At 35.6% G+C, this 25,330-nt stretch overlaps 1 protein-coding gene across 1 annotated transcript; it reads right to left on the reverse strand.

Moving 5' to 3' along the window:
- Positions 1-23,834: 23,834 nt before the first annotated feature.
- Positions 23,835-24,593, reverse strand: LOC141392356 (uncharacterized). The gene has a single exon (XM_073965305.1). The coding sequence runs from the start codon at positions 24,591-24,593 to the stop codon at positions 23,835-23,837; it is 759 nt and encodes a 252-aa protein (XP_073821406.1).
- Positions 24,594-25,330: the final 737 nt, after the last annotated feature.

A 25,330-nucleotide genomic window follows, 5' to 3' on the forward strand; every position in this document is an offset into this window, starting at 1 on the left:
CATCTTAAGTTACCTTTCAAAAGTATTTGAAAAAATTTTACATTTCCAAATGTGTGAATATCTCAATCATCAGTCTTTGCTCTCTGAGATACAAACCGGTTTTCGAACGGATAATAGTAGTGTCAGTGCTTTAGTTGAAATTTTCGAGTCAATTAGATGTGAAATAGATAAGAGTAACGTAAGTTTTCTTGTACTTCTGGGTTATTCAAAAGCATTCGACTCGGTTGACAATTTGAATTTATGTATGAATCTTCAGTGTTTTTTTTTAGGTTTAGTCATACAGCTACAAATCTGATTAAGTCTTACCTCACCAACAGGACACAATCAGTACAAATTGGAAATAAGAGGTCGGAGTCGTTACCATGGATATTTATCCATATTTAAAATGTATTTCAGCGGTTCTGTTAATAACGTCAATGAAAGTATCACTAAACTCAATCAAGATCTTTCCAATGTTTACAGGTGGGCAACGGCAAATGGCTTGATTCTGAATCCCCAGAAGTCAAAATGTCTTGTCATACATAAAAACAGACATTCTCATCAATGATAAAAAAATTGATATTGCGTCACATGCGAAACATTTAGGTGTTATATTTAACAGCTCATTGATTTGGGCAAATCACGTTAATGTGGTTGCTGGTCAAACATATGGAAATTGCGGACATTGTGGGCCACTCACTCATCTACACCTCTAAAAATACGATTTTTGCTCGCTAAAACATATCTTATTCCTACTCTCATATACCCATGTGAACTTTTTGCTAGCTGCGATTCACAGAGTCAACGCTAATTAAACGTAGCTTTCAATAATATTATTAGGTAGGTATTTGGATTAAAACGAACTGAACATGTGTCTCAATTCACTAATCTTCTATATGGATATGATTTCAACACCATTCTTAAAATAAGATCTTTATCTTTTATGCAAACAATTATAGTAAAACGCAAACCTAAATATCTCTATGACAAATTAAGGTTTAATATCAAATAGAGGTAGGGGACTGGTTCCCTTTAGAGCAGGGTCGAGCTTCTTTGCTTAGACCGTATAGTGAGGGCGCCCACTGAGTTGTTTTTGCATTTGCTTCTCTCTCTCACGTACAGTGTAAATGAATGAAAACAAACAAAAACAAAATGTGGTTGTTGCTTTTTTCACTCATACGTTCATACATGTCTTCGCTTTGGCTGCATTTCTGTGGTCGTCGCTGCTTTAGAGCCACACGTCTTTGGAATGCACTGCCACACGTAATACAAAACATTAGCAACACGTTTACTTTTAAGAAAATTTTCAGTTATTTTGATTAATTGTTGAACTATTTAGTAAATTTTAATGCGAATAACTTTTTATTTTAATTAACTTAATTTTTAATTTTTTTTATTTAAATCCACTTGTGAAAATATTTGTATTGTATAAGTTCAATTAAAAAAAAGGATATTTTCGTTTTATATCTTTTAACCTGCACTGTAATTATAATTGTATATCTTTTTGTGTATGTGTTCCAATCGATTAGATATTTGAGCTTGGTGATAAGTGATTGACTGACTGACTGACTCATCATCAACGCCCAGCCAAAACGGCTAAAGCTATGAGCTTGAAATTTTACCAGTAGGTCACTGTTGGTGCAAATGTGCGAGATAAGGCCGGTTTTTAGAAAATTCGTCCTGGAACCACAAAAAATATCAACAACAAAAATCCTTATATTTTGCTATTAGATACCGTAAAATATTATATACCGTAAATTATCACAAATAATTTCAAATTTTGTAGTTCACTTCTAGGCGCAGGTTTTATCGTATCATTTTATCGTAAACCACTAAATTATAAAACCACATTAGAAGTTTTTCTTACGTTTCAACAGATGTCGCAATTGTATAGTATTAACGTAATATAAGCAGTATAAAAACCAACCGATCCAGATTTACGTGTCGGGAGTAATTTTGTTTTCACTTAATAGATGTCGCACAACAGATTTTCTTTTTTAAACAAAAAAATTATTATCAACGAATTTGGAAAATTATGATTTTTTATTTAAGATTAAAACAAAATTTAGTTCAATAATGTTAAGTTTTTTACTGTTTAAAATATCATTAAGCAATAAAATCAGAAATCGGCCAGAAATAACAACAACAAAAACTGTATGTACTTGATTTCTTGGCCTTGGTCTAAATGTTTGCAAATCAGTTAAAGTGCAATAAAATTGTGAATATTCATACGATTTGTTTGCAATTAACAATTTTTATGGCGTTCTTGGTATATAGAAATGTAGAGTCTATAACTTTTCGTCACTAAATAATTTAGAAAATCAATAATAGACCACAAACCAGAATCAAATTTTGGTTTTGTAATTGAAAACGATTTTGGAATATGTGCGTAACGTGAAAAAGTCAGAAAAGCATTATCACGAAGGGATAGGAAAAACCACTGCTCTCCCCGTAAAATATAGGGAAACGAATTTTCTACAGAGAAGAATTCAAGCCCTTAAAAGTACTTTGATGACGTTATATTTTCTAATGAGATGAACATTATGTTGTATTATTACGAGGGGACACAAAAAGTATGGCGCAACCATCTTACAACCCTGGAAAATAAAAATGTAATACATACTGAAAACTTCGGAGAACTGTAAGTTATGGTACTGGCATAGACAAACGAATTGTATAGACAAAAGATTACTCATGCTGTGTGCTGTCAACAGACTCAAACCAAAATACTGAATATTTTTCGAAGGCGATTTTTAAGAAAAATTGCAAGATTTTCTTTTACATTTTTATCCGAGGATGTAGATTCCGTCAAAAACTAACTTTATAGAATTGTGTTTATTGTAGTTTTAAATGAGTTGTTTTGTCAACAAACTCGATGTTAAGAACATTGTTTAGAGCATTCCTTTGTCTATATGTATATTTAATTTGTCTATGGCAAAGGGTTGAATATGAAGCAATGGCTTTAGGTAAAATAAGTTTTCTGAGGTTTATTTGAAGATCTTCTACAACTTATTTAACGACAACGTCAAAATTGTGGTTTTTCGAACCTGAAAATCAAAAAAGTAAATACAATATAAAATCTACCAAGACAAGACATTCTAGACGTAAATCTTATTTACAAAAACTTTATGGATTCACCTGAGGAAAAAAGCGCGAAAAAGACCCTACACTAATATGCGAAACTTAATAAAGATCAATGGGAAAAATACCAATAAAATATGACATTTCGAAATGTATTTTTTCATATCGTGTAAAGTACCCTTAGCTATGCATATAACTTACATTTAAAATTAGTGTTCAGTGAAAAACAAATTTGTGTTTTGAATGATGGTTAATGAATGACTATAATATATTTGATTTCTAAGACGATCCGAAATCAAATTCGTTCGAATTACTACCAAACGCCTTTCGGTGTAGAAAATGGTTGTTCGACTGAAAACAAACAACAAACAAAAATAACTCATATATAAACAAAACGTAACTCAGGTTGCAGTTTGAACACATATGTATTCGTATCGTCTTAACGAAACTGTTCATACATCTCAGGTGGCAATAGCAATATTAAGCATCACAAGTAGTGCAATTGCAAAACGATTGAAGACCAGACTATAAACCGGATTATGGCGGTCTTAAACTCGAGTTGTTTCCGTGCTGTATGAAGGGTTTGATTTTTATTTGTTTTGCAAGATGACCCACGGTGATATATAAAGCTGGGGAAGTTGGTGTTTTAATAAAAAAATGTGCTTTTTTCTTTTGTGTTGTGGTGAATCTATGTTAACGTTATGTAATGGTGAAATTTCCAAAAATTTTGCACGTTTTAACGTTCATTAGTAGTATCGATAATTGTCGGTAAAATTAAAATGCTTATAATTTCGATAATTAACGAAGTTTTTCGGTAAGTTAACGAAGAATAAAAAGTAGTCGCTAGCCTCTAGCGACACATACAGTGATGTTAACTTTTCTTTATGTTTTTAGTCATAATTTTGCTATTTAATTTTACCGATTTTTGCCGGTAACAGCAAAAATGAGTTACAGAATCCCACTACAGGTTTGTGTACCCTCAAATTACTCGACTTCGAAAATAATTAATACAGTTTTCTAAAAAATGAATTTATGTTTTGAATTGAAAATCGTTCGCCTTACTTGAAAAGTTATTATTATTGGTATTGTTCGGCTACAGGCTTTTTGAAAATAAAAATCGTGTGTTGATTTTTATATAGTTTCTTTATTTTCCAATATTTCGATTGGAGTCTCCAATCATCTTCAGGGAATTGAAAGAGAGTTCTGGTTTATCTGTTCCAAGTGCTTTCTTCAACTCAATTTATATTTTGTATATGATTAAATTCTTAATAATACTACACAAATATAAACAAAAATACATCATAAGACCTCTGCCCCCTATTAACTATTTGACAATATGTCCGTCCGTGTACTCGATAATTTTTAATAATTAGCACAAATGTTTCGAATTTTGATAGTTTCGAAACATTTGTAGTTTGATATGAAGGACATAGGTTACTAATTTTTACAGTAAAACACAAAAATTCCACTTATATTAGTTGGTAGTGCGAGGCTCAATATTTACCACATAGACACGCGGGTTCCTGTAGGGTTAATGTAGCGGTAGCGTCCATTTTTACGTTATAGACTCATTCCATCAATTTTGCTGCAAATTAAGTATAGTACACATTGACAAGCAAAACTGACAGTCATCGAGGTCTATTTCGTGAATATCAAAGCCTAACTGAAAAATTTCTTTTGTAATATCTAAATAATACCGTATATATTGTATTTAAAAGGTTTTTCGCTAAATAAAAGTTGTTATTTGCAGGAAAAATGTCCTAAAAGTACGTTGGCTGTCATTTTTGATTGATAGTGTGTACTCCCCTTTAAGCGGGGTACACACGATCAGTTTTGACTGTCAGTTTTGCTCAAGTAATCGGTTGCTTGCCAGTGTGGCCGTTCATTTTTGTCAGTCATCATAAAATATTTTGTGGTTGCTGGATAGTTTGACATTTATCGATATTTCCGAAAAATCGACAGTCAAAACTGATCGTGTGTACCCCGCTTTAGAATATAGGGTTTTCGGAATATGTACAAAATATTTTCAATACACGTTGGTATAGCCCTCATTTAACCATACCGGCCGTTAGGATACATTTTCCTACGTATTTTGTTGTAATTTGGCATTTGTTGTTCTTTGTAGATAGAAAACCTCTGTGCGAAATATTAGCAACATAGGTTTAGGTTTTGAAGTATTTTAAAGTTTAAAGACAAAACTTTCAATCGACTTTGGTCCATCATCATACCATCAATTTTATACAGAATGTCTTACATTAAGTTCAGGTTGTCACTGCATTTCTATTTTTACCGTTTCATTTGCGAGAGGAGAAATCATCATTTGTAATGATTAAATTTCAACTTTAAATTTCCACTTTTTTACATTTCTGATTTTAAGAGTAAAATATAACTGTTTTGTAAAATATTAAGAATGATAGATTTGTGCATACGTTTGTTCCTTACAAAAAATTATGAAACAAAAGTGCAACTTTTAAATGCGTTTTTTAAGGCGTTGCGAGGGGTAAATTGCGTTGGGTACTTATCTAACGAATTCAATAAAATTCAATAAAAAACGGAAATGTAAAAAAGGTTTTAATATGCGTACTAAATTTGGTACCTTTGGTTTTGTGTGAACAGATAGATTTCTAAACTGATATTTAGTATTGGTTGAGATAAAGTGGTGATTTTAAAATATGGTTCTGTAAGTTTACAAATGTGGATCACTGGGGTTTTGTGAACAGACAGAACAAGAAGCAAGCTCAATTTTTACAAACGGGTAGAGTTTTTGATAATTAGTGTTTTCACGGTACGGATATTACTAAATGTTAATTAACATTAAAGTGCTGGTATTAACTAACAAAGAAATCATTTTTTTTTGCCTTCAAAAAATACAATACCATAAGATGCGAAGGGAAGGAGGGAGGGGGAGACATATTTGCTTTACGATTGCAGACATTAATTTTTGGAGATAAGTTTTAAAAAATTTTTTACTACAACCTATTCAAGGGCAGTTTGTCAAATTAGAGATCCTTACCCTTATAAGTTATCCAAGATAGACCAAAAAAGTATGCCTTATTTAAAAACTCAAGACGTTTCCAGAAGTTTACGAACTTTAAAGTCAATAAAAAGTCCAGGCCCTGACGGGATTCCCAGTATAATTCTCAAGTTTTGTTCCGCTACATTATCAACTCCTTTAACACAACTGTTTAATTATTCCCTTAAATTTGGTCATTTTCCAACTTTATGGAAAAAATCTTACATTATTCCTCTACACAAATCTGGCAGTCTATCAAATGTTTCGAATTATAGAGGAATTGCAAAATTAAGTGCAATTCCTAAACTATTTGAAAAACTAATCACGGATGTAATTTCCATCAAAATTCAACCCATGCTAAGTCCATATCAGCATGGTTTCCGCAGTGGTCTCTCAACAATAACAAATCTGATTGAATTTACATCGATTGTAATAAAAGGATTTGTTCAGCGTTATCAGACTGATACAATCTATACAGATTTTAGCAAAGCTTTTGACAGAGTCAATCATAAGCTTCTGCTACATACATTAGATTATATAGGCTTCAATACAAATTTACTCTAGTGGATAGCATCCTATTTGCAAAATAGATCTCAAATTGTTCTGTTTGAATGATGTTTATCAAAGTCGATTTTTGTTCCGTCGGGTGTTCCACAGGGAAGTCACCTTGGACCGGTTCTTTTTCTTTTGTTTATAAACGATTTGCCAAGTTCAATAATGTACTCCAAATTGCTAATGTACGCTGATGATGTTAAGTTATTCATTTCTCATAATTCTCTGATGCAAGCTGATTTACTTCAAACTAATTTAAATAACCTTTTTCAATGGTGCAAAATAAATTGTATGGATTTAAATTTGAATAAATGTAAACATATGTGTTTTTCCAGATCATCTTCTTTGACAAGGCAATTCAATATTAATTATTCTGTTTTATCATCTGTAGAATCATTTGTTGATCTTGGTCTTTTGATGGATCCAAAATTAAATTTTAACAATCATGTAATTTCTATGTTAAATAAAGCCAAAGAGCCAAAGAGTTTTCTGATCCATATATAACTAAGCAATTATTCACTTCCCTTGTAAGACCTATATTAGAATATGGATTTGTCGTATGGGATCCGCAATATGGAATCTATTCCGATAAAATCGAATCAGTGCAAAAGCAATTTTTACTTTTTGCATTGAGAGGTTTACATTGGAGTAGTAATTTTGAATTGCCTTCGTACTCTAGCAGGCTAAAGTTAATTCGATTGCCTACATTAAAAAGTAGACGTATTATGTTGAATACTATGTTTGTTTTAAAAGTATTGAATGGTAGTGTGCCGTCTGATTTCTTAATATCGTCTATTAGAATAAATGTTCCTTTTAGACCTAGTAGATATTATCAATTCTTATATATAGATTTTCACCGAACCAATTATTTGATGGGTGAACCACTTAGCAAAATGTGTACTGATTTTAATTCCATGTACTATAATGTGGACTTTTGCATGAGTTTAGAAGTCATAAAATCTAATATAATTTTATCTTTAAATAACTAGTAGATTGTATGGTTTAATATATAACTGGCTGATGAAGTAGATTCTGTAGCTGGTTTTCGAATTTCCTTCGTATACGCCACCATGATGCGGATCATGGTGTGTACGCGATCCCCACGAAAGGGGAGGACGCCCCCTCGGTCGGCAGGGGTGGGTAAGTGAGGCGTGGGAACGTTCGATAAAAAAAAGTCGATTAACGTCAAACTATATCGCGAACGATTCGATTTATGTAGTTCTTTTTGAAAACTAAATACTTGATTTTTAGAAAAAGACAAATAGTAACACTCTTAACTGTCGTAAGTAGCATTACTGGGTTTTATTTTGATAAAAAAAGTTGTAAATGGGAAATGGAGACATTATATTCTGAATTTTGGTCAATTTATTTATTATCCTGCTTTATACCATTGGGATTTTCCGCTAACGAAGTAGCGGGCATATGCTAGTAAATAAATAAATAAATAAATAAATAAATAAATAAATAAATAAATAAATAAGTAAATAAATAAATAAACAAACAAATAAATAAATAAATGAATAAATAATGAATGAATGAATGAATGAATCAATGAATGAATGAATGAATGATAAATGAATGAATGAATGAATAAATGAATGAATGAATGAATGAATGAATGAATGAATGAATGAATGAATGAATGAATGAATGAATGAATGAATGAATGAATGAATGAATGAATGAATGAATGAATGAATGAATGCATGAATGAATGAATGAATGAATAAATTATCTGCCTTTGAAAATTAGATAATATACAAGTTTTTAGCGCTTTATGATGATTATGTCTATTTTTCTTTTGCTCTGTAATATGACTGGTGCAGCGCATTCAAATGCAGGTAGCTGTTCTGTTTTTGAGGTTTGCGATTCTGTATCAGATGACGTCACATTTGTGTGACCGATTGATGGTCTGCAGAATGTGCATGTGCTGTGGTCGTAGAGGAATTTCGGAAGTAATGGCTGTTGTTGTTCTTGTTCAATGTTGTTTGTGGGTGATCTATATTGACCCTATGTGGTTGTTGGTTTGATCAATCCAAAGTGATGACTTAACAGAACTGTTGCTAAGCCGAGGTGTCATAAAATTTGTAATACCAGTCTTGTTATGTACATAAGCGATCTCTATAAATCTAGTATCAAAGGCGTAGTTTTGGAAGGGGCAAATTTTGGAGAAATCCCACTTGGTATATGTGAGAATGTAAGAACAATAGATGTTTCGTCTTCCGATTTAGTGAATAGCCACAAGCTCGAATAAAAATGTTCTGGGATTTTTGATGGTAGCAATTTTTGTTCACAATATGGATCACGTTTACCATTCTCCAAAGTCCCTTTAGTTAACAGAACAACTTACAATCGTCATACATTTTTTTGGAAGAGTTTACTCACAGAAAATCAAAATATAATTAGGAACGCTTGGTAAGCAAGAAAACGAGAATTTTGGTGCACTTATTGCTGTGCCAATTTACTAGGTTGTTAAAGATATTTTAAACTGCACTTTTTATTTTATTGGTTTGGAATTTTTACTTTGGCAAATGGAATGATGTTTACTCTTCGGTTTTTAGACAGGAAAGGAAGTTTAAGATCATATTTATTAAAGACGAAATGTCTGCCTTAGTTGAAGGTGAATAAGTAATCATCATTATCATATGATTGTAAACTGCAATAATGCAATAATATAAGGTCAGCTGCACTTCACTGCAGTGACTGTCAAACTATGAAATGTCAAAACATTAGAATTCAAAGCGGAAATAAATATTTAGATAGAAGTTTTATTTCATACATTTTTGATTTTACCGAATACTGATTTTTTTTAAACAAAATCAAAATTCAGAAAATATTGAAACAAAGAAAAAACAGATTTGTGAATATTGCTAAAAAAATAAATCGCAACGAAAAAAAAACGACCATTACAGTGTCCATCTCGTCATCAGTCTTGAAGAGGCCAAAGAGTTGAACTTCTGCCACTTGGTTCTCCTAGGATTCCTATGAGGTAGTTGACTTTAACTTTCACACGAGACTCGACAGTGTATCGTCTTATGGTCCGAAAAGGAGCATTCCTCCGATACTCTCAAGTTTGTAATTACAGAGTTGAATAAGATTTAAACTTTTCATCGCTATAATACAAGTCCTTACCTTCTCCCCATTCGAAGTATAGAATAGGGAGTACCGCCCATCGTTTAGTCCAGAAACCCTATTTTTAATTAAATAGGGTTCCTGGACCATTGCGATGTCTATTTCAGATGATGCAGGTGGATCTGCACCACGCAAAGGTCCTGCTGCCTGAGAAACGACCTCAAGCTGAGGCAACATTCCCTTTCGGACCATTGTTGTTTTTCCCCGATGGGCTGGATTTGTTCCCCGCAAATGGTCCCGCAGATGTATGTGTACCTGGCTTCCGCAAATCGGTAGCTCCAGAGCATTGCCCACCCCTGTTTCCCCACCACCCTCTCAAACCAACTGATCCAGATTTACGTGTCGGGAGTAATTTTGTTTTCACTTAATAGATGTCGCACAACAGATTTTCTTTTTTAAACAAAAAAATTATTACCAACGAATTTGGAAAATTATGATTTTTTATTTAAGATTAAAACAAAATTTAGTTCAATAATGTTAAGTTTTTTACTGTTTAAAATATCATTAAGCAATAAAATCAGAAATCGGCCAGAAATAACAACAACAAAAACTGTATGTACTTGATTTCTTGGCCTTGGTCTAAATGTTTGCAAATCAGTTTGTTTGCAATTAACAATTTTTATGGCGTTCTTGGTATATAGAAATGTAGAGTCTATAACTTTTCGTCACTAAATAATTTAGAAAATCAATAATAGACCACAAACCAGAATCAAATTTTGGTTTTGTAATTGAAAACGATTTTGGAATATGTGCGTAACGTGAAAAAGTCAGAAAAGCATTATCACGAAGGGATAGGAAAAACCACTGCTCTCCCCGTAAAATATAGGGAAACGAATTTTCTACAGAGAAGAATTCAAGCCCTTTAAAGTACTTTGATGACGTTATATTTTCTAATGAGATGAACATTATGTTGTATTATTACGAGGGGACACAAAAAGTATGGCGCAACCATCTTACAACCCTGGAAAATAAAAATGTAATACATACTGAAAACTTCGGAGAACTGTAAGTTATGGTACTGGCATAGACAAACGAATTGTATAGACAAAAGATTACTCATGCTGTGTGCTGTCAACAGACTCAAACCAAAATACTGAATATTTTTCGAAGGCGATTTTTGAGAAAAATTGCAAGATTTTCTTTTACATTTTTATCCGAGGAATTGTGTTTATTGTAGTTTTAAATGAGTTGTTTTGTCAACAAACTCGATGTTAAGAACATTGTTTAGAGCATTCCTTTGTCTATATGTATATTTAATTTGTCTATGGCAAAGGGTTGTATATGAAGCAATGGCTTTAGGTAAAATAAGTTTTCTGAGGTTTATTTGAAGATCTTCTACAACTTATTTAACGACAACGTCAAAATTGTGGTTTTTCGAACCTGAAAATCAAAAAAGTAAATACAATATAAAATCTACCAAGACAAGACATTCTAGACGTAAATCTTATTTACAAAAACTTTATGGATTCACCTGAGGAAAAAAGCTGGAAAAAGACCCTACACTAATATGCGAAACTTAATAAAGATCAATGGGAAAAATACCAATAAAATATGACATTTCGAAATGTATTTTTTCATATCGTGTAAAGTACCCTTAGCTATGCATATAACTTACATTTAAAATTAGTGTTCAGTGAAAAACAAATTTGTGTTTTGAATGATGGTTAATGAATGACTATAATATATTTGATTTCTAAGACGATCCGAAATCAAATTCGTTCTAATTACTACCAAACGCCTTTCGGTGTAGAAAATGGTTGTTCGACTGAAAACAAACAACAAACAAAAATAACTCATATATAAACAAAACGTAACTCAGGTTGCAGTTTGAACACATATGTATTCGTATCGTCTTAACGAAACTGTTCATAAATCTCAGGTGGCAATAGCAATATTAAGCATCACAAGTAGTGCAATTGCAAAACGATTGAAGACCAGACTATAAACCGGATTATGGCGGTCTTAAACTCGAGTTGTTTCCGTGCTGTATGAAGAGTTTGATTTTTATTTGTTTTGCAAGATGACCCACGGTGATATATAAAGCTGGGGAAGTTGGTGTTTTAATAAAAAATGTGCTTTTTTCTTTTGTGTTGTGGTGAATCTATGTTAACGTTATGTAATGGTGAAATTTCCAAAAATGTTGCACGTTTTTACGTTCATTAGTAGTATCGATAATTGTCGGTAAAATTAAAATGCTTATAATTTCGATAATTAACGAAGTTTTTCGGTAAGTTAACGAAGAATAAAAAGTAGTCGCTAGCCTCTAGCGACACATACAGTGATGTTAACTTTTCTTTATGTTTTTAGTCATAATTTTGCTATTTAATTTTACCGATTTTTGCCGGTAACAGCAAAAATGAGTTACAGAATCCCACTACTGGTTTGTGTACCCTCAAATTACTCGACTTCGAAAATAATTAATACAGTTTTCTAAAAAATGAATTTATGTTTTGAATTGAAAATCGTTCGCCTTACTTGAAAAGTTATTATTATTGGTATTGTTCGGCTACAGGCTTTTTGAAAATAAAAATCGTGTGTTGATTTTTATATAGTTTCTTTATTTTCCAATATTTCGATTGGAGTCTCCAATCATCTTCAGGGAATTGAAAGAGAGTTCTGGTTTATCTGTTCCAAGTGCTTTCTTCAACTCAATTTATATTTTGTATATGATTAAATTCTTAATAATACTACACAAATATAAACAAAAATACATCATAAGACCTCTGCCCCTATTAACTATTTGACAATATGTCCGTCCGTGTACTCGATAATTTTTAATAATTAGCACAAATGTTTCGAATTTTGATAGTTTCGAAACATTTGTAGTTTGATATGAAGGACATAGGTTACTAATTTTTACAGTAAAACACAAAAATTCCACTTATATTAGTTGGTAGTGCGAGGCTCAATATTTACCACATAGACACGCGGGTTCCTGTAGGGTTAATGCAGCGGTAGCGTCCATTTTTACGTTATAGACTCATTCCATCAATTTTGCTGCAAATTAAGTATAGTACACATTGACAAGCAAAACTGACAGTCATCGAGGTCTATTTCGTGAATATCAAAGCCTAACTGAAAGATTTCTTTTGTAATATCTAAATAATACCGTATATATTGTATTTAAAAGGTTTTTCGCTAAATAAAAGTTGTTATTTGCAGGAAAAATGTCCTAAAAGTACGTTGGCTGTCATTTTTGATTGATAATGTGTACTCCCCTTTAAGCGGGGTACACACGATCAGTTTTGACTGTCAGTTTGCTGAAGTAATCGTTTGCTTGCCAGTGTGGCCGTTCATTTTTGTCAGTCATCATAAAATATTTTGTGGTTGCTGGATAGTTTGACATTTATCGATATTTCCGAAAAATCGACAGTCAAAACTGATCGTGTGTACCCCGCTTTAGAATATAGGGTTTTCGGAATATGTACAAAATATTTTCAATACACGTTGGTATAGCCCTCATTTAACCATACCGGCCGTTAGGATACATTTTCCTACGTATTTTGTTGTAATTTGGCATTTGTTGTTCTTTGTAGATAGAAAACCTCTGTGCGAAATATTAGCAACATAGGTTTAGGTTTTTAAGTATTTTAAAGTTTAAAGACAAAACTTTCAATCGACTTTGGTCCATCATCATACCATCAATTTTATACAGAATGTCTTACATTAAGTTCAGGTTGTCACTGCATTTCTATTTTTACCGTTTCATTTGCGAGAGGAGAAATCATCATTTGTAATGATTAAATTTCAACTTTAAATTTCCACTTTTTTACATTTCTGATTTTAAGAGTAAAATATAACTGTTTTGTAAAATATTAAGACTGATAGGTTTGTGCATACGTTTGTTCCTTACAAAAAATTATGAAACAAAAGTGCAACTTTTAAATGCGTTTTTTAAGGCGTTGCGAGGGGTAAATTGCGTTGGGTACTTATCTAACGAATTCAATAAAATTCAATAAAAAACGGAAATGTAAAAAAGGTTTTAATATGCGTACTAAGTCCCAATTTACATTAGGCGAGTTTACTTGCGGCAATTGTCAGTTTGTGGGTGAGAGAGGGTATTGAGAGGCAAAGGGTTACCATATACCTCAACTCCCTCTCCATCAAACTGACAATTGCCGCAAATAAACTCGCCTAATGTAAATTGGGACTAAATTTGGTACCTTTGGTTTTGTGTGGACAGATAGATTTCTAAACTGATATTTAGTATTGGTTGAGATAAAGTGGTGATTTTAAAATATGGTTCTGTAAGTTTACAAATGGGGATCACTGGGGTTTTGTGAACAGACAGAACAAGAAGCAAGCTCAATTTTTACAAACGGGTAGAGTTTTTGATATTTAGTGTTTTCACGGTACGGATATTAAGGCCTGCGTACATAAGTCGCTCGGCTTTCTTACTTAATTCATTTCTGGTAAAGCAATAAAGAAATGTCAGAAGCACATTTCAATTAGGTCGAACTTGGTCTTTGGTCTTTTACCAGAAATGAATTAAGCAAGAAAGCCGAGCGGCTTATGTACGCAGGCTGTTTGCGTAGCAAATAAATATGAAAAAAGAAGAAATAAAAACACAATTTTTTGGCAGTAAATAATTCAAAATAATATTGGTTTTATTGAGGAATTTGGGTTATAATATTATCGTAGATAATATTTACCTTTGTAAAAGCTGTTGCTTTGGCGAAATTCAAGAACGAATTAACAAGTGTCAACAACGAAAGCGTAGGTGTTGTAAAGTGGCGCTCAATGTATTAGTTACTCGTTAGAAGTTTGACAGTACTGCTTTGTGCTGTAAGCGCAAAGTTGTACTTCAAAGTAGCAAAGAAATTCTAACGTATGCAAATTTATGAAAATTAGTAAAACGAACACAAAACAAAAGTTTTACAAACGGGTAGAGGTTTTATTGAGGAATTTGGGTTATAATCTTATCGTAGATAATATTTACCTTTGTAAAAGCTGTTGCTTTGGCGAAATTCAAGAACGAATTAACAAGTGTCAACAACGAAAGCGTAGGTGTTGTAAAGTGGCGCTCAATGTATTAGTTACTCGTTAGAAGTTTGACAGTACTGCTTTGTGCTGTAAGCGCAAAGTTGTACTTCAAAGTAGCAAAGAAATTCTAACGTATGCAAATTTATGAAAATTAGTAAAACGAACACAAAACAAAAGTTTGATTTTTAAATTAAAGATTGCCGCCAGCATTGCAACATCTAGCCATGTTGCAACGAGATAGAATTATATATACATAAAACAAAGTGGAAAAAAAGTAATTTTAATTCATTTCAGTATATATGTATATTTTTTTTAAATTAATGTTTTCAAAATCAAGGTGCTCGGAGAGCCAACGCAATTATAATATTGCTTTCAAACTACATGTTTAAGTTAGAATTGATTCTACCACTTTTAATTGGCCCTATGAATTGCATAGGTATATTCGTTGAAATCTCCTAATTCCTATTTATTACACCCCTGTAATAGTATGAGAGATTTCAACGAATATTCACTTGACAACCGCCCTCATGAATCATCCATGCAGATGTCAACACACAACATAACAAAAAAAAACAAAAAGATCGATCGACCGCTTGTATCGCAAACAACTCCCGCGCTTTATTGTAAGCTCTTGCATGTACATATCGTTGTACGAAAGGTAATATTGTTTACCATTGAATAAACACCGGCAGTTGAGCCAAACCATTTACTAAAACTATCGTGTTTTATTTTCTTATTCTATTTTCATTGTTACCGACGGCCAAACGCACGCATTGGGCGTACTGGCTCCATTGGGGAGTCTTGCTGCACTTGTTTTCCCCCAAGTCCCTATAGTGCGGACTAAACATTTGGTCGCTTCGGGCCGAATAAACATTTGGTCCAATCGAACCGGATCTTCCAGTGAATTGATGAACTTTTGGAATCCTATTGAAATACAGTCCACTACACCCTTGGATCTCACAATTTTATTGGTACGTATAGTGCATTGTGAGCATCAAAATAAATAAAAAAAACAAGTGTTCGTTTGTTTGTTTGGCCGTTTTACAACGTCATAGATTCCCTCTTTTTTGTTAATCGGTCAAAGTCCAAATCGTGGACAGACATACGGGAATAGAAATATCAAAACAAAAATAATACATATTTGCTTCTAAATATTTCGCTTTATTTTTTGTTTATTTTCCTCTAAATTGTCGTTTACCTGCTTCTTATTGTTGTTGCAAAAGGTGTAGAAAATATTCCCTAAAATATTTCTAATTTGCATTGATTTCGTTTCGCTTTAGCAGTGTAAATATACAAACATATTTTCATAAATACATCGGTTACATATTTACACTGCACGGCCTATTCGTGGTCCCTTCTGTGTTGATACACACACGCTTGTATAGCTACATACTCCAGCATCGTCGCTCTGTCGTACCGTCTAGTCGGTCAGTAAGTGGCTTGCATGCAAATATATACACACACTCATGTACGCATAAATATTGCATTTTTGGACATTCCTCTTTCTGTCGTGTCCGTTTTTATTGCACAGTCTCCAGCCGGTGTATTATTACACAGTACCCGGTCAGTAAATTAGTATTGTGACACATATTACATATTATATTTTATAGTAAATATAATAAATCGGTGTCAGGGAACTTTTTAATAATATTTTTGGACATTTTGGAATTGCTTGACCCTACAATAGGTCAGTTAGATCTTTTATTGTGTAGGGCGTTATTTAAAAATATTTATTGAGATTTGTATATATTTTGGAATTTCAATATATTTTGAAATTTTTGTTGCATTATTGGACACAAATACACTACATTCGGTGGTTATTTGTATAAATTTAATATTGCATGTACCCTACAACCGGTCAATTGGATTTTCTTGTGTAGAGTGTATTTTAGAAATTATTTGTGATAATTTTGTAATTATTTTTCTGGAATTTTGATATCGTTCGAATTTCCCCTTGCATTTTTGGACAAATATAAACCACGTTCGGTAGCTATTTCGTGTAATTTTGGTCGATAGTTGGATATTATTTGTTGGTTTTTACACATATTTTTGCGAATTTTATAATTTTTTGGAATTCTGATATTGTTCGAATTTCCAAATACACTACAATCGTTAGTTAGTTAGTTCGTGTCATTTTGGTCGAAAGCAGATATTTATTATTGGCTTTTAATGCAAATTCATATCGCCTCGTGCCGTTTTTGGTAATAATCTCGTAAATTAAATGGTAATTTACAAATTATACATAATTTTTGGATCTAACTATTGATTTTAAATTTCCCATTGTTGTTCTTAGACAAATTTGTTGTTCTTAGACCCTTAGAGTTGTTAATTATATTTTTAGTTGCTTTTCGTTTGCAAAATTTAGAGACTTTTTGGAATTTTGAATACTGTTTTAAAATTTCTCATTGCAATTTTTAGATAGACGCTACAATTGGTAGCTTAAGAATTTCTCTTTTTGCTGAAAATAATATATTTTAGTGTACATTTTACCGATTTAAATATAGTTTAAAATTTTCTTTCTGAAAGTTTCGCTACAATAGGTAGCTTGAACATTTCTGGGTTTGTGAAAAATAATATATTTTATTTTCATTCTTCTTTGTGGCTTTATATTTTTGTACTTTGTGTCATTCGCCATTTTGGTGGTTTGTTTTTCCTAGTTTTCACTAATATGGCTTTCACTCCTCCATATTTATTAATTCGTGCTTCCAAGTCTATAGTGACATTCGCTGAACACTTCAGTACATTAAAGGAAGACGAACTTGACTTTTATGGCCTAGAAGTTTATTGTGAGGAAATTGAGAAATTGTGGAAGAACTTTCAGGGAACTTTTCAAAAATGCCTCTTTCGTATAGAAAAACCGGAAAATCTTCAATCCATTTATGAGGAGTCGCATGAGAAATATATACGTTGTTCTTCAAAGATAAATAGTTTGTTGTCAAGATTTAGTAGTTCTGCTCAAATGTCCCCGAAAACATTGGGTAGTTCGGAAGATTACTTAACAAAACATCCAGGCGATATTTCTTCGAAAAAACAGTCCTGTGACGTAAATGTTAAAAACTTGAGTTTGTCGTCCCATTATTCTCGTGATGTGGGAACACAGGCATCTAGATCTACAATATTTAGTATTGGGAATCCTAGAGTAGGCACAAACTTCGTTGCTGATCCCACAAATTTTGATGACTTTCATAATCTTGCGTTACCTCCTTTGGATATTGAGGCTTTTGATGGAAATTTTCTTAACTGGCCCACTTTTAGAGACTTGTTTAGTGCGGTTTATATAAATAACTCCCAGTTGACAGATATTGAACGCTTGTGTCATCTGGTGAGTAAAACTAGTGGTGAGGCTCGAGAAATCGTCTCGAAGTTTCCTCTGACTCATAGGAGTTTCGACCTTGCGTGGAATGCATTGAATTCCACATTTGATAATCCACGGTTGCTTGTCCACAGCCAATTGAAATCGTTGTTTTCGCTTCCTGTGTTGGATCAGGAAACTAGTTTGGGACTTAAGTCTATTCAACGCGGGATCAATAGTTGTCTTTCGGCAATGGCAATTTATGAAATACCTACGGATAATTGGGATCCGATCGTGGTTTTCATTTGTTTACAAACATTGCCTAAGATCACACACGCTTTATGGGAGCAAAGTGTGACAAATAAATCTCGTCTTTCAACTTGGAAAGAATTAGATGCATTCTTGACAGAGAGAATTCGAACTCTTCTGTGTTTGCATGAAATGAGAAGTGTTGGCACTTTGTATAATTCGACTTGTAAAGTGTCTCCTAAATCTTGCACTTCTTCCCCTCACTCTTCTCCCAGTCCCAAACACTTTTCGACACCTCTTCGTTCGTCTCATAATACTTGTTGCGTTCTTTGCACAGAGCAACAACACAAATTAAATATTTGTCAGCGGTTTGTAAATTGTACACCGTTGGAGAGATACAAATTGGTTAAAAGGCATCGTTTGTGTGTGAATTGCCTTCAGAAGGGACACGAAGTCAAAAATTGTGCTAGTCGTTGTTGTCGAAAGTGCAACCAGAGACATCACACTCTGTTGCACAGAGATCGCTCTATGGTGAGCAGTCCGAGTCAAATTGTGACTCCCAGAAGTTCGAAGTTGTCAGCTTCAGCTTCCACCTTTCGGCCTAGAACCTTAAATAGTAGCACAAGTTCGTCTACATCTAGCGCTCCGTCGACATCGGTCGATAATTTAGTTCGACAATCCTTCCACGTAACTCAGAAAGGAAAAGTTCTATTGGGAACAGCGCTGGTGAATATCGTTCATCAGGGTGCTTCTTTTCCTGCTAGGGCGTTGATCGACCCCGATTCTGAGTCGTCTCTCGTTTCGGAACGACTTCAGAAGGATCTGGGACTCCAGGTCCAATCCAATAAATCTTCAATATCTGGAGCTAATGATACTGTCACAGCTACATGTCATAAAATTTGTTCGTTGAAACTTCGTAGTCGTGGTGACAGGTCGTCTCCTTTTGAGACTTCGGCGTTGGTAGTAGGTTCCATATCGGGAAATCTTCCAACCTTTTCGGTCACTTCGGACCTTAAGTCGGAATTGTCGAATATAGTTTTGGCAGATCCTCAATTCGGCGAATCGCGCCCGGTAGATATTTTGATAGGAGCAGACTTGTACCCGAAAATAATTAGAAGTCATACCTTGCGACTTTCGGCGGGCTCGCTGCTTGCTCAAAATACATCATTTGGATGGATTGTTACGGGTCCTGTCACATAAATTGTCGTTTTCGTAAATGGTACGAAAAATCGTTGTAAAGCGGCCCAACCAAACAAGGCGAACGTTAGCTCACGTTGCACTATCGTTCGCAGGGTCCCTAATGGCCCTTTCGTTAGCCAGGTCTATAGTGATCTGCACAACAGCTGGGTCCCTAATGGCCCAGTTGCTTGAATGGTCCCTCATGACCATATTTACCGCGGGGTCCCTAATGGCCCGGGGTCCCTAATGGCCCAATCGTTTAGTTTGTAAGCCTATCACATGGTCCCTAATGGCCATATTTACCGCGGGGTCCCTAATGGCCCGGGTCCCTCATGGCCCATCGTTTAGCATGTAAGAATGTTTTTGAAAAAAATGATATGCTAAAAAGGAAAAAAAAAATCAAAAATTGAAAGAAAAAATGTAAAAGGTACTGCTCACGCCTGCACTATGCTATTGCTTTATTTCGTATACTTATAATTAATAATTACATTGATTCTTCATAGATTAACATTGTATTTGTTAAAACATCTGGATGTTTCAAGGGAGGCGGCAAATGTTTAAGTTAGAATTGATTCTACCACTTTTAATTGGCCCTATGAATTGCATAGGTATATTCGTTGAAATCTCCTAATTCCTATTTATTACACCCCTGTAATAGTATGAGAGATTTCAACGAATATTCACTTGACAACCGCCCTCATGAATCATCCATGCAGATGTCAACACACAACATAACAAAAAAAAACAAAAAGATCGATCGACCGCTTGTATCGCAAACAACTCCCGCGCTTTATTGTAAGCTCTTGCATGTACATATCGTTGTACGAAAGGTAATATTGTTTACCATTGAATAAACACCGGCAGTTGAGCCAAACCATTTACTAAAACTATCGTGTTTTATTTTCTTATTCTATTTTCATTGTTACCGACGGCCAAACGCACGCATTGGGCGTACTGGCTCCATTGGGGAGTCTTGCTGCACTTGTTTTCCCCCAAGTCCCTATAGTGCGGACTAAACATTTGGTCGCTTCGGGCCGAATAAACACTACATATAAAATAGGAGCTCGTAAAGCACGCAGGTCGCGGGACACCGTATGGCTGCTATCAAAATAGGGGTCACATGGGACATGTACCGGAGACAACCCAACCAAAAATGGTGAGCTGTGCCCATGGGAAACCCGGACTCGCATATGTTTGTGGCTTCATGATTCGGGGGTAAACATCCGGGCCTAACACAATAGCAATGCGGCCAGCCCTGAAAAACTGTGGATCCGCTAGCATCATGCCACCGTAGTGGTCCTTAATGGTCTCCGAAGCTGTTGCTGATGGAGTTATGATGTGCTGCAAGTCGGAGACCCTTGCAGACACTAACAGTCTCTCACTTCGACTGTAAAAGGACTCCAAGTTGAGGGGACAGTACTGGTCCTGGTCAACATTAATTGGAGAGAGCCGCATTGACTCTACCAAGGATCGACAGATACGACTGTTACCTGCACACGGATCCAACAGGGCCCGTACTGGATAACGTCGATCACCGAAAACCAAGTTGCACACAACAGTGGGACCCAGAGTTACCATTGGTTGGATGCTGAATGTGTGTACAGGGTTGTACCTCACTACAGACGGACAAGGGAGTGCAGGCGGACGTGTCGAGACGGACAGACCCGAAGAAGGACGAAGGTGTTGGAGGTTCTTAGACTCCTCTCGCGACAAACAGGGGTGCAGAAGAGTGTGGTGCTTCTCATTGCATTCTCGACACCTCTGCTCACTTGTGCACTCTCGGAAGGAGTGGGATGCGCAAAGGCAGTTGGAGCAGATGTGTCGAGAGACCAACGTCCGGACCTTTTTTTCCAAGGACATGCCTCGGAATCTTCTGCACCTCCTTAATGGATGCGCCTTATGGCAAAGAGGACATCCGGTTGACTTTAAACCGCCACTTGAGCCAGAGTTTCTCGTTCCCGGTTTTGAACCCTTCGTCGACCCTTGATGTCCACCAACAGGTATTACACCAGAACCCACGATCTCCTCTGAGGGAGGAACGGATTCAGTGCTCCCGGCCTGGATCGGCTCTTCTAATTTCTGCGAAGTCAGTGCTGGTGGAATCTCCTGCATGGGAGTATCAGCTTCCGTAGCCTCAGTCGTAGGACCTGGTTCTGTTGAGGTCGTTTCCGCCGTAGGGTTTGACGATACCTCCTGAGATGGTGCCAATGGAACGTCAACTTCTCTTTCCTCGTCAGACATGGGGGTGAGACCCTCATAGTCGGGAAGAGTTGCAGCCATCTTACCAATATTTTCCATTCTGTGAAAAGATAGAGAGGCCGCGAAGTGAAGAGAATTAAACAATTATTTATTTTAATTGGTCAAAATGACCAATTTGACTACTGGTCGTCTTACAATTCCGTTTTCGGTTCGTACATCGGCGACTCGAACGTGACCGTCGCTACCGGGATAAACGTTAATTACGCGACCTAACTTCCACGATGTGGGAGGCAATTGTTCATGACGAATGACTACGATATCATCCGTTTGTATATCGCGCTGCGGATGCTGCTATTTGTAACGCTTTTGCAGACTCTGCAGGTACTCTTCTTTCCACCGTTGGCAGAATTGCTGAGTAAGCGCTTTTATCTTACGATACCGATTCACGATATGCAACGGAGCTTCGTCAATTAATGGTTCTACAGGAGCAAGAATTGGAGACCCTATTAGAAAATGACCCGGTGTTAGCGCTACAGCATTTTCGGGACTATCATTCATTGGGCACAAAGGCCGAGAATTCAAACACGCTTCAATTCGAGAGAGTATCGTTGATAACTCTTCAAAAGTATATTTTTGGTTGCTAGCGTGTCCTCTAAAGTGCAACTTAAAACTCTTAACCGCAGCTTCCCAGAGCCCACCCATATGTGGTGCTCCAGCTGGGATGAATTTCCATGAAAGCTCCTGATAACTATATTGTGAACACACCCTATCACGACCTTCATGAAGTACAGCCTTGAAGTCACGCTCTAATTCTCTAGACGCGCCAACGAAATTGGTACCATTGTCTGAGAATATTGTTTTTGGGCAACCACGGCGTGAAATAAACCTTTGAAATGCCTCTAAAAATGTTGTCGTTGACAAATCTGAGGTGGCTTCTAGATGTAGTGCTTTCGTACAAAAGCACACAAATACGCATACGTAGCCCTTAGTAATTCTACAACAACGACCTGTAAAAGACTTGATGTCGAAAGGACCAGCGAAATCTATGCCAGTAGTGGCAAATGGCCTTGTTATGACAGTTCTCTCCGGAGGTAGAGATGCCATAATTTGAGAACACGACCTTTTCTTTTCTAAAATGCAAGGTTTGCATCTTCTTATAACCTTACGAATCAACGACGTTGCTCGAGGTATCCAATATTGCATGCGTAACATACGTAAAACCAACTGAATTCCTCCGTGAAAGGATATATGATGGAAGTATTCCACCAAAAGAAGCGATAACCTGCAATTGTATGGTAATATAATTGGATGTTTCTCAGTAAGAGGCAATGTTGGACATTGTGCTAACCGTCCATTGAGTCGAATAACTCCCCTATCATCTAACGTAGGATTAAGGGGGAGCAGAGAACTTTTTGAACTCAACGGTCTTTTGTTTATTAAACAATAATACTCATCCGGAAAGTGAACTTTCTGAGCTACTATAGCAAGACGTAATCTTGCATTTTTTATTTCCATGGCCGTAGGATGTTTTCCATCGAAAGTATGTCGACCTTTATGCAAAGGATGAGTTTTATGGAAATAACGGTAAACCATTGCAACAGCGCGTAACGCTTTGTCTAGGTTTGAATAATCATCCAATATGTCTTTATGTTCCGAGAAGGACGAAACATGACACCTTACGGGGCGCATTTCAATGTCCGTATCAGGGACAGAAGTAGACTGGATATCCCACTGAGAAGAATCCTGACGAAGCCACTGTGGCCCATGCCACCAAATTTCTGACAATGACAACTCTGACGGTGAAAGTCCTCGGCTGCCTAAGTCAGCAGGATTGTCTTCAGATCGTACGTGATACCAATTACTTTGACCAACGTTTTCATGTATCCTACATACCCTATTGGCAACGAAAGTGGACCATGTAGAAGGGGTTTTCTTTAACCATGAAAGGACGATCGTAGAATCGGTCCAACAGTAAACTTTTCGAAAAGATATATCAATTTCAGCTACAATCGATTTATACAGTTCTGAAGCTAAAACTGCACCACATAATTCTAATCGAGGCAGTGAAATTGATTTGATCGGTGCTACTTTTGTTTTGCTAGAAAGCAAAAATGTAAAAATTTCACCATTGGAGGCAATGATACGGATGTACACCACCCCCGCGTATGCCTTTTCTTAGGCATCAGAAAATATATGAAGTTCGGCTACACAATCCGGCACATATTTAACCCAACGAGGTATTTGAATCGAATTAACGCCCTGATAAGTTTCAACAAAGCTATGCCATTCATGTGCCGTCGTAGACGGAAGCGAATCGTCCCAATCAATCTTATCTAACCAAATCCGCTGCATAATAATCTTTGCTACTACAATTACTGGACTCAACCAACCTATAGGATCGAATAACTTAGCAATTGCAGACAAAACTTCTCTTTTCGTATAGCTATCTTTGATGGCAAGGGGCTTGACACTAAAATAGAACATATCCAGCTGAGCATTCCATCTAATACCCAGAGGCTTAGAGCTACTAGCTTCCACGAAGTTAAGAAGCTTAGAGTCTATCAAATGTTCAACGGGAAGGGGGTCTAGGATGGAGCGATCGTTAGATGTCCATTTTCTCAACTCAAATTTGGCGGAACCTAATGCATTAATAAGTTGGTCCCTAGACCTATGCGCAGTCTCCAAATCACGAGATCCCGTCAGGACATCGTCAACGTACATGCACTTACGTAAGATATGTGCCGCCAGCGGAAAATCGGATTCAGTATCATGAGCTAACTGTAACAAAGTCCGTATGGCTAAGTAAGGAGCGCAGTTAACTCCGAAGGTTACAGTTTGTAACTCATAATCCTGTAAAGGCTTATTGGGAGAATCCCGAAACAGAATCCTTTGAAGAGAAGTATTAGCTGGGTCTACCCGTATCTGACGATACATTTGGGTAATGTCACAATTAAAAACATATTTATATAATCTCCATCGAATAATGAGGAGGACCAAGTCCAGTTGTAAAGTCGGACCGACGTGAAGAATGTCGTTGAGGCTTTTCCCATTAGATGTTTTGTTAGATGCGTTAAAAACTACCCTTAATTTGGTTGTTTGTTTATCGGGGTTGATAACGGGGTGATGAGGCAGATAACAAACCGTAGAGTTTGTCGACGTTGTCGAAACTGGCCTCATATGATCTAACTCTAAATATTCACGAACCACTCCATCGTAAATTTCCTTAACTTCTGGTCTTCTAAGGAGTGATGCCTCATTACGAAGAAATTGTCGTAGACAATTCGTCGTAGAGTGTCCGAGATCAAGTTGACCTATGAATTCTTGTTTAATGGGAAGTGATACGACGTATCTTCCATTAGAATCCCTATGAGTGGTTCGTTTGAAGTTATCCTCACAAAATTGATCGGAAGGAGACAATAATTTGCGCTTTGGGACTTCTTCTAGTTCCCAGAAACGAAGTAGAGTCTCGTTGAGCTTCTCTTCGTGAGAATATTTCACATTTGTTGAAAAAGTTGTGACGTTACTAGAAGAAGCGATGTTATTGTTGGGGACTGGACCTGTAATAATCCAGCCGAAAACGGTTTTCTGTGCGACTAAAGACCCTAGTATATTAGTCTGTATCCCCTGAAGAAGTATTTTCGGATACAGATCTGCTCCTATTAACATGTCTA

This window comes from Musca autumnalis, unplaced genomic scaffold (assembly GCF_047663935.1).
Source record: "Musca autumnalis isolate F117 unplaced genomic scaffold, ASM4766393v1 scaffold_2, whole genome shotgun sequence".
Taxonomy (NCBI): Eukaryota; Metazoa; Arthropoda; class Insecta; order Diptera; family Muscidae; genus Musca; species Musca autumnalis.